Below are 11,603 nucleotides of genomic sequence, written 5' to 3' on the forward strand. Positions count from 1 at the left end.
GTTTCATCCATTACAACATAATGGTTTACATTTACATCATAAGTGAAATGTACAATCAATTACATTGATTCTTAATTGCAGCAACAGGCACACTTGATATTTGTCAGTTACAGCACCATCTTTTGTGAAACATTGGTTTGAGTAAACCATACTTTTTTTTTTTTTTTTTTTTTTGGAGTGGAATCTGAAGACACCATAGAAATGGGCAAAGCTGACCCCACCCATGCAGGAGGGATTGTTAGAAGTTGGCCACTTGTAGCACAAATAGATATCCCCTTTAATAATATTAACTTTTCACATACAGTGCATCATTTACAAGATATTTAGTTGTCTCAAGTTAAAACGAACAACCTGTGAGTTATAGCTGCAGCCCTGTATGTGCTAATCAACCTCTTAGCTGCCGTGCGGCCGCTGGCAGTGAAAACTCTATCATTAAGCATGTGGCAGTCAGTGTGTTAAAAATACCACCGAAATCACAAGAATAAGTTATACCTTTGATATATGAAAGATTATATTGTTTCTATTGAGAGCATAATAAATAGATGTATATTTCAAGTCATAATACTAGTAGCAAAAACTCTTCATTGTCTTTTCTTTTTATAAATAAATTATTTCAATATTAGATTAGAGAAAATATTCTGGAAGATCAACATAAATTGCTAACAGCCACAGCTACTAAATATGACACTCAATCCCACTCCATGGGAATAGCTGTTACACTAATGGTATGTTCATTTGGAGAGACTGGCACACGAGTGTAGCCCGTCCAATGCTTGAAGAGGTAATTTTTAGTTGAGAGTGTCATTAGGCAAAGTCCCAACTATTCTGCACCATAGTTGGGTGATATGTTGGAGGCATGCTGCTCTAAAGGTCTAGATAATCTAGGTTTCAAAGATGCCTTCTCAGGAGCACTTTATCTACTGCCATTGCCTCTCCCAACCAGTACACAAAATAATCTGGGAATGTAACTGACCTAATGTCCACTGTAATAAAGACCTTTTTTTGTTTACAGGCTTGGAGCAGTAACTGTAAAGGATATCTTGGAAATTCATCGCAGAGTAATGGGTTTTGTGGATCCTGTTGAAGCAGGGACGTTCCGTCGGACACAAGTATATGTTGGTGGCCATGTACCTCCAGGACCGCATGAAATTCAAGTTTTGATGGAAGAATTTGCAGAGTGGTTGAATTCAGAACAAGCTGCTCATATGCATCCTATCCGTTATGCAGCACTGGCACATTACAAACTTGTTCACATCCATCCTTTTACTGATGGTAATGGGAGGACATCTAGGTTGTTAATGAATGCAATTCTTATGCAGGCTGGCTATCCACCTGTTATTATTCCAAAGCAAGACAGGCAGAAATACTATCAATATTTAGAAATAGCAAATGATGGAGATGTTCGTCCATTTGTGCGCTTCATTGCAGAATGTACTGAACACACATTAGATTTATTTTTGTGGGCTACAAGTGAGTATGCAGCAGAGTTACCTGCATTGGAACAAAAACAGAGAAGTCGAATTATTGAACTATAATAAAAATTGAGAATGGATCTAGCCAAGAACACTTCTGGCAGCATCGTCTTTTATCTCAAAGCTTATTATTATTATTTATGTATTTATTTTCCTATAATTGTTTTCAGTCTTCAGGACAAACTTTTTCCATGACTGCTGCTGAGTAACTTTCATAAGACAGAACTGTCATTTGCAGGACTTTCACAGGCAAAGCACTGCCGTCTTGTCTGTATTCATCAGGTTATACATTGAAAGGCACTTGTGTGTACACATTCTACAGAAAATATATTTTGTAAGAATCAGTGTGATACTTTTACTGTTACAGCTGTGTGCTGGGATATATGACAATGCATTTTCTATGCCCAGTAGTGAACTTTTTAAATCACATGATCTGAGAGCTGTTCAGAATTGAAAGTTTAACAATCTCTTAGATGTTGTTTAGTTGTAATTCATTTTACGCACAAAGAACGAGTGTGGTAAAATAAGTTTCTAAGAAACTGTGTCCTTACCTGATAACTTACATCAGTATTACAATTTACAGCACATAAATTATGAAGACTTAAAAATCTTAAACTGTGATGTGGTTAAGACCACCAGCATACTTGTAGTTATTTAATAATGTACTTATGAAGCAGTTAATTTATTTTTAAGCACATTTTCCAGTGTAAAATACCATCACTCATGTGCCAAAGATAATTTTATTGTGTCTGTGATACTATCATTGTTTTCATATGTCAAATTAGCACATCCAAATCCTTTTATTGTGATAGCAGAAAACACTAACCTCAGCTTTTAGCCATTATTGTAAGGGCTGTACAAGAAAACTTGTCAAGGAGGTCATCCCAGCAAACAAGGAGTTCAAAATGAAAGGAATTATATAAAGAACTTGGAAATGCCATTATATTTTTTATCTATCATATCCATTTTTGTTTTACGGCATGCTGGAAATAATGTGTAGTATCATATGAATGTATTTTTTAAGGATTCCTGCCCTTCTTAAACATGATCTAACCTCTGACATATGATTTTGTAAGTGTAATTAATTCTGGAGATGATGTAGCCACAATATTTGAGAAGATTTACAGATACCTAGATGATGATCCACTTTTTTTTTTTGGACAATGACATCGAATACTCTTGCAAATGTATTTCAAAAAAGTAATTAAAGAATGCAACAGAGTTCTCTCTCTCTCTCTCTCTCTCTCTCTCTCTCTCTCTCTCTCTCTCTCTTTCTCTCTCTCTGTGTGTGTGTGTGTGTGTGTGTGTGTGTGTGTGTGTGTGTCCCTTCCTCAATACTTCTCCTTTCCAGCAGGCATTTTCAAGCACATTTTGAATTCAGAATAAAATTGGTAAGTAAAACTTACTTTAAGAGTCTTTTTGAAATTTACTTTTAATCTAATGTAAATGAAATTCTTTGAGAGCTATATCTTCCACTTTCACTTAATTACATGGTCCAGTACTGATCAAGAGGAAGAAAAACTGGGGTTAAACATTTATGTTGTTAGGAAGTAAGCTGAAGCCCAGATTTGTGTCAAATGGAAGTCTAGCATCTTATTATGGTGCCACCTTACTTGGTTGCTGATCCTGGACTGTTTATCAGCGAAATGCTATGGCTGTAAATGACCCAAGGACAATTAGTATCCAGTAGATATGGGGGGGGGGGGGGGGGGGAGAGGGAGGGTTGTAGAATTTGTGCAGATCAGAATCTGATTTGGTGACTGATGCTGTCCACTGCACTCTATTTAATTGCATCTCATCACCTCAACCAACAACCCCCCTACCCCTCATAGCATTCTGAATCGGATACAAATTATCATGCGCCCTCTACTTCTGCCCAAGTAGGTTTCTCTTTCCAGAATATGTTACAAATCCAGACCTCATTGTGCAAGGAGTGTCATCGGGGTCTCTTGCTTCATGTTTGTCCATCTGTTCTTGGTGGGATCCATTCTTTTGAGATAACCAAACTATGTCGACCTAACTTCAATATAAATCTTACTAATGGGTTCGTTAACTCTACAAGAAGTTCCTGTAGAGCATTAATTTTAATGGGACCCTCTTATCCCAGAGACTTTCACAGATAATATATTAATTTTATATCCATTTCTCAGATATCATGAATTTATTAATTCATGCATGTCTGAAGTTCAAATTCAAAGCAATGTGTCTGAAATGTTGTTCAAATTGAAGATTACTATATTGCATTTCAGTTTCAAAGTATTACTTGCAATGTTGCTGATGACTCTTTTAAAATGAAAGAGTGGCAAAAGTAAAAATTTGTCTGGACAGAACTACTTCAAATGGAAGCAACTAGAGTTCACTTATACACTTATCTTGTCCTCCAGTCAGCAGGAGTGAAGTAAAAGAAAACCTACATTATGCAGAAACAAGGATTTAAAACATCATAGGAAAGAACTTCCACGTAAGATTACAACGTGTGCAAAGTGCAGCTAAATTTCATGATTATATTATGGAATTGTGCCACTATCCCACCTCTCTCCAATTGTTTTTTAAGCTTAATTATGAAGGATAAAAAGAAATTCAGTAAAAATTGCTGTCTCAGTTCTGTTAAACTATCCAGAAGACATTGAAAAAGTAGTGGCACATTTGCACTAAGGTGCCACAACGTGCACAAAAGGAACAAACTTGTCAGTAGGACAGAGACAGGACCATGATGGGGTGATTGTCATTAGCATGCAAAGACCCCTGTCCACCAGTCACTTACTGTTAGGTACAGACATTATTCTCATTTGAGAGTCTTGAGAAAAATAGCCAGATTCTCAACAACATTTTAAAACATCTCAAAGTGTTCATCAAACCCCCTCTTGATGAGGTATGTAAATCAACATACTGTTTGTGTAAGAACTGCTTCCTAGGACTGCAGCTGTCAGGCAGAGCTCATATTGACTAACAAAAGTCACATGAAGCAGTTGGGAATTATTATTTGATCTGCCAGAATGTGTGTTCTGTGTTAATGTGGAAATGACTTAGAACTAAACCCACTGAATTTTATTATTGTGGAGATCTCTAAGATCATCTGAGGGATTGCAAATGTTACAGATACGACACACAAAGGTCATTCAAAGTTTTAATAATCACTTCAGAAAAATAAATGTAATTAGTTTTTTGTTTGTTTGTCTGTAGTTTTGGTACACATTGAAATCTCTGTGCCCCAGTACTGCTGCGCACTGCTGTAGGAGCCACAGGATATTGATAACATCAAGAATCTTGTGGTATTTGTTTCCTTCATTTTAAGGACAACACATTGCATTGCTGGAAGTGTAGAAAAACAGTGCACCATTGCACGACACAGGGGCTTTGCGATGCAAATTTTTTCCAGTGTGGTCAAATGAGTCTGAATGATGAAGAATGAAATGACAGACAATTTCTGTGAAGAACTGTTAATCACAAGAGAAGTGGAGGCTCTGGTGTTTGAAAACTGCTGTATCACAATTGAGGCAATAGTGGAAGAAGTGAGAATCTGTGACTGGTCACACCTATTTGAAAACACAGACGGACTGAGGTGGCAGCAGAAATGTCTTAGCTGTGTAAGGCTGATTCAGATGACAACTGAAGCTGCCTAAATCACTATGACCCCAAGACAAAGGACCAAAGCAAGTAGTGGAAACGTGGATCCACCACCCCCTACAAAGACTGAGCAGTCATTGGCCAATGTGGTGCACAGTGCTTTTTGGGATTGTCACAGCATGGTATGTTAGTCCATGCATGTATGCTCATAAGGGGCCAATGACCATAGGAGCATGCTACCAAAATCTCTTGAAGAATTTACAAGAGGCTATCCCCAACTGCCCCTGTACAGAAGACAGTCACCAAGCATGCTGCTCCTCCAAGCTATCAAAATGTGCTTCACCCAGTGACTGCCTCCTTTTTCTTCTTATTCTTTCATCATACGAACCATTGTGTAGCAGACATTTCCAGGATATTGATAAGGTAGTGTTTTGACTGTGACCATTTCCTTAAAAGCCAAAATGCAGACTTCTGCAACCAGTCTCTGCCATGTCATCCTTCATTGGAAAAAATGTGTCACGTTGAGGGTGAATATGTGTGTGTGTGTAAGGACTAACACCGAGCTTCATGCTCGCAGTTCGATTTTTTTCAAGGTGGTAAGTAAAGCTCTATAACTACCTCTCATAGGTATATAATTAACAGTTGTGGCATTGCATGTCATTATATTACTGATGTAAATATTTACAACAGTAAAACAAAGTACACATATTTGCTCTTCTTTTGAATTAACCTATGACTTATCTTCCTTTTTAAATCTTGTGCGAACATGAGTATGAACAGAAATTATTTGCCAGACTTAGAATAGCAAGAACAAAATTTGACAATTGTAAAAGGCTATGTTAAACCTGGCTCCCTTATTAATAAATTCATTGCTTGTGAAAAATATATTCCTCCATACTTATTCTAGTATTAATTGATTAGTACAAGATTCCAATTGACGAATTTCAATCTCACGAACAAGAAAGTTGATGGGAACCCAGACGAGTAGTGACAGTGTGTTTTGAGCCTACTAGTGAGCAAAAATCTGAAGTGCGTCTGGCATTCCGCTGAAGTAGGAAAGTGGTCACATGACCTCTCTCTCTCTCTCTCTCTCTCTCTCTCTCTCTCTCTCTATCATCATCATAGAATTTTTACAGACAATGTGTCATTAACTGACACCTAAATGCAAGTTATAATGTGGAAACAACTGTGATAGCCTATGATGAGCCCAATATGCCATGTCGAAGGTAGTGAGCGAGGGACTTCACGTGACCGCTTTCCATGTGTACTTCCAATATTTAGTCACATGTTTCAAGTCTATGAGCAGTTCAGAGGTAGAGTGTGCAACAAAAGTAAAGGATTGCTTTTTGAAACCCCATAACTATCTCCTATTGCAATGCTCAAGTTAGAAATTTTGCTAAAACATGCTACAACCTTCCTCAATAATGATGCAAAAGCACAGTGCCCTGCGACATAACACTCGGGATCGATGACACTTTGAACGGAAAAGTGTCGACACGTGCAAAAAAAGGCCACATTTCAGAAGTTCGTGTAAGGTGGGTTAATAATGTAACATTGGCAACACATTTCATCACAATTATCCCCAAAGTCACTGCGGACATGTCACATGATGATAGGGTTGTCACAGGTCCTCTTATCCACATTTCACCCCTTCTTGTGACGTCTCTGAGATAGAGATCAGAGCCACAAAGCCCAGGATTAAAATGACGCAGTTTCCTTAAGAGTGGCCAAGGAGAACATTTAAGAAATACCACTGCTCAGAATCAACATGAAAGGCATTGGGATGGCATGAAGGGTGTCAACGAAAACGTCATTTTCGCTGGGGAGTTGATTCCCATACATTTTACAGTGTAAGACAACCGTTTGCAGTGTGATGAGCAAAAGGAAGATGTTCTTGATGCTGCTGAAACTCTCAGATATTGTGGGGCTGCATCCCCACTGAACGTGATTGCATCCTTTTGGAGCGCAGCGTGACCATAATTTTTGCTCTTACATGCAGGATGGTACTATTAGGGATCGTTCAAAATGATTCAGTGAAATCTGAATGTGCTCCAAAGCAGTAAAGTCTACTTATTCTTTTTCAGCCCAACTGTCTTCCGCCCTCCTGTGGCATGATCACATAGGAATGCAACATTAACATTTTCATGAATAAAAATCCGTATGATGCCTCTAAGACCCGTTAGTTTGGCAACACCCTCAGTGCCATCCACACACTTATGATAGGCACATTACAAATGTACCTGTCAGAAATTTCGACACCAAATCACTCACTGGGTGCGGTTTGCCTACCTTCTGGAACAAAAGCAGCTGCCAGGCTGGAATAGAATCAAAGTTTCTGACTGGTACATTTGTAATACACTGAGTAAAGCTGTATAGGTGGCACCGAGAATGTTCCCAACCTGGGGAGAGTCTTAGAGGGACCTTTTGCCATATTATTCACACGCATGTTACTGATTTGGTCCCACATGATAACGCCAGGGGAAGGTGGAAAACAGTTGGGTTGAGAAAGCCTAAGCACCCTTTATTGCTTTGCATCACATTCAAATTTTGTCAAATGGTTTTGAACGGTACCTAGTGGCTCCTAAAAGTACAAGAGAGCAAAAGCTAAAGTATCACTGTACTTCAAAGGGACGTGACCACGTTCGATGGGGTTGCAGACCCACAATGTCCTTAGAGAAGGGTTGAAATGTCCGAGGGCATCAGCAGTTTCAAAAGATGTGAAGAACATCTTCCTGTTGGTCATTGCACTGCAAACTGTAGTTTTAGACTGCAAAATGTGTGGTATCAATGCCCCAGGAAAAGTGAGTCCTTTTCCTGTCATTTCTTAGTGGCAATGCGTCTGAAATGTTCTCCTTGGTGACTAACCACCTGAATTCAATGATGGATTTCGGCCCTGACCTGTATCGCACAGACGTCAAAAGAAGGGGTGAAATGTGGGTAAGATAGATTGTGATGACCTTCTCATCGTGTGACACATCCACTGTGTCGTTTGAGCAGAATTTTTGGTGAACTTTGGTTCCAGTGTGACACCTTACAGCTCGCTTGAACTTCTGTGCTGGAACTTCCCGCCCACCCACCCACCCACGCATGTCGACACATTGCTTTTTGAAGTGTCACTGATCCTGAGGGTGACATTGCAGGGCACCGGGCTTTTGCAATATTGCAGAGGAAGGTCTTAGAATCTTTGAGCCAATTTTCAAATTTATGTTTCACGATGGGAGGCAGGGGTGTGGTTCTGAAAAAGCGATCCTTCAGGTCTGTTGCACAGAGTAGTAGTTTGAAGCAAGACAGTATAATATAGTTGTCACAAAATTATTGCAAGAAACAAGACCTCAAGACTATAATTCAGCAGCAGCCTTGCAAGTGGCAACAGCATTATGTACATATAAACCAGTGGATTTATTGCAATATATGAGCATTCTTCTTCTGTAGAACTTCGTAGCCACAAGCAATTACGATGAAGTACTATTGTTATTGCAGAGCAGTATCAGCAATTGTCAAATTTAAATGCCCGTACATCCGCCGCATATAATGACTCAAATTGTAGTATGCGTTACTTTTTTCATGGCTACTTAAAAGCCACCATTCATCCTCCAAAATATTAAAAATACTCCATACACTCAGGTCTATGCAACACCCCCTCTCCCCTCCGCCAATATTAGACTGGATTGATTTGAAAAAAAAGTGTCGATGATTGTTTCAAGCACCAAAAAAAAAGAAAAATAAATGAGAGATTAGAAAGCAAGTTAAGGTATGTCCATTCCATTATGTCAAAAGAAAGTGAGTTAATAAGCTGTATAGACAGTTTAGAGAAAGAGTTACTGGAGATGAAAACAAGCTGACATAGCGTTACACATAGGGACATAGATAGACTTTCTAGAATGTTTAATAATGTGGAGCCAAGGATTTGAAATTTAGAATGTTCTGATATGGTGTACAAGACCTTCCATAATAACTGCAAGCCAATATTAAAGATTGATTTGAATGAGTCTCAGAATATCCTCTGGGTCAAACAGCGCTAAGGTTTCCATTAGGCCTGCCCATTATATGCTTGGTGCATGTAGAAATAATCAACACAGTACATGGGTATACATTGTACTTTTGTAGAAGAAAGGAAAGAATGCAACAAAGTCAAATAAATATAACCTTTATGGTTATGTATGTGACAATTTTACATCCATATTGAGTAAAGGTCTAAATCGTGAGATTCCAAAGTTTGGACCATCCTGTGATGTACATCCCATACCCTATTGTTATTAAAAGCATTTCGGGTTATGTTACCAACTACATGGACAGACCGAAGTAAAATCAGGGTCACGATACGTCACCTTACAGGAAACGCTGCACCATGATGTATGTAAAAATTGGTTGAATTTCATACTTATGAGGAATTAGAAATGCTGGAGTGAAGGATCACAGGAGAAATTGAGGTGGGAATTATTAGAGTCTAGACCACATTGTGAATTGCGTTTTATGCATCTCGTGACGTACATTTGCAATCCATTTGGTTTGCGTACAGGAGACATGTCAAAAAATTTTTAAACAGTTACATGATTTTTACATTAATAAATAATAACACTAAGGATATTTCTTGGAATGTGTAACACATTGTAGTATCCAGCTCAAATTTCCAGTTTGTCCTGCATGAATTCATCCACTGAGTAATAAAACTTCAGTGTCGGTACCTCGTATAGCTCTCTTTTAAGTGAACCTAAATTCATTTGCATTAACTTGTTCCCTTTTAATTTATTACAAATTTTCATTCCTATGTATTGAGGTCCCTGGGCATACAGTCTGAGATGGTGGGAGGGGAGCATAAAATTTTCTTTGTTTCTAGTATCATGTGAATGGACAAAATGGTTTCCCTCAAATAATTCATGTCTTGTGTACAAAAATATAATAATCTCATATATGTATAAGTATGGCAGAGTTAATATTTTAAGTTTTCTAAATAATGGTTGACATGGTTCTTTGTGATTTGCAGTGCACATATTTCATATGATTTTTTTTCTGTAATTTTAGTATCCGCACTATGTTTGTCGATTACACCCCCCCCCCCCCCCAAAAAAAAAAAAAAAAAAAAAAAAAAAAAAAAAAAAAAAAAAAAAAAAAACATACTTAATAATGAATTCGAAGTAGTTTGTGTATGCTACTTTTCGTGTGTCCATGTCAGGTGCAGTTGATAATATTTGCACTGCAAATGCAAAGGTGCTCAATTTGTTTTTCAGGTATTCAATGTGTGCCTGCCAGTTCAAATTTTTATCTAAATTTAAAACTAAGAATTTGGCTTAGTACAGTCTTAATGTGCTCGCATTTTGACTGTTAGGTTTTGAACTGCATCACGTGAGTCTTAGATATGTTTAGATTCAACCCATTTAGCTGAAATCAAGTTTCTAAGGTACTAAGGGTACAGATCATAGATTTGGGAATTTTTTTCCGAATTCTGATCTTCAACTAAGATGGAATTTCTGTGAACAGAACTGATGGGGAGTTGATATTTAATGGTAAGTCATTAACATGAAAGAGAAATAGGGCTGGGCCTAATATGGAGCCTTGTGGAACACCTTGAGATATTTTTTTTTCCAGTCAGAAAAATAATATGAGCCATTTAAAGAAATGCTGACTCTTTGCTTTCTGTTGAATAAGTAGTATTTAAGCAATTGTAGGGCACTGCCGCCATACTTTTCAAGCTTGTAAACAAGCACTGCATCATTTACAGAATTAAACGCCACTGTGGAAAGTCATTCTGATAGATGGAAATCCAATAATAGCACAATGAATAATGACACCACGAGTGGCACAAGTATTAACATCAATTCTGAAACAAGAAATCTAATAGGTAACACTAATGACCATCAGGGGAACAGATTGAGACAAAGATGGAGAAATAATCTTTATCCCAATAATAGAAACCAATCCAACAGAATTGTTAACAGTCAGAGTATTAGTGAAAGAATTGGAATAGAACACGCTCCCTAGGTGAAGCTTGGTCCCCAGAAGCAAATGATAACAACCCACAAAATTTGAGTTCCTTTTAAATAAGATACAATAACGGAGCTACTATAGGAGATGAATTACTGAATAAAAAAGAATTTGTCAGGAAGTAGATCCAGACTTAACTACAAGGGTCCTTAGGGAACATACCAGTGTGTAGTATTTCAGATTCAGGAAATGAATTATGTGGTGTTTCTCAGAACTGTTTACAGCAGCATGCATTTACCAGTGATTGGAATGAAAGTAATGGATATTACTGGATTGGTCTGCAAGGTAAACCAAACCAGTCAGAATTACTAGTAACATTTAAGCTAAATGAATACATATTTCCAGTCTTCTCTTTTGCCCCCACCCCACCCTCATACGTATATAAAGTTTGAGAGTATTCTCACACTAGATATAATGCAATGACAGTTACTGAAGTTTTCAAAATAGCTGATTACTTATTTAACTATAAAATTACATTGTAATTAACATTACCTAGCATTATAACAGTTTCAAAACAGACATCAGTTCATGGGAGTTTTCCCACCTTATTTTACTCTTCGTATCAGTATCAAAATGTCTGCC

At 37.7% G+C, this 11,603-nt stretch overlaps 1 protein-coding gene across 1 annotated transcript in view; it reads left to right on the forward strand.

Moving 5' to 3' along the window:
- LOC124613222 (protein adenylyltransferase Fic-like) overlaps positions 1 to 2,684 on the forward strand; it is a 93,151-nt gene extending 90,467 nt beyond the window's left edge. Inside the window, exon 4 of the mRNA XM_047141894.1 lies at positions 1,013 to 2,684. Coding sequence (XP_046997850.1) covers positions 1,013 to 1,535 — 523 coding nt within the window. The 3' untranslated portion in view covers positions 1,536 to 2,684. The remainder of the gene's footprint in view (positions 1 to 1,012) is intronic.
- The last annotated feature ends 8,919 nt before the right edge of the window (positions 2,685 to 11,603 follow it).

The sequence above is a fragment of the Schistocerca americana genome, chromosome 4, assembly GCF_021461395.2.
Source record: "Schistocerca americana isolate TAMUIC-IGC-003095 chromosome 4, iqSchAmer2.1, whole genome shotgun sequence".
In the NCBI taxonomy this organism is placed as follows: Eukaryota; Metazoa; Arthropoda; class Insecta; order Orthoptera; family Acrididae; genus Schistocerca; species Schistocerca americana.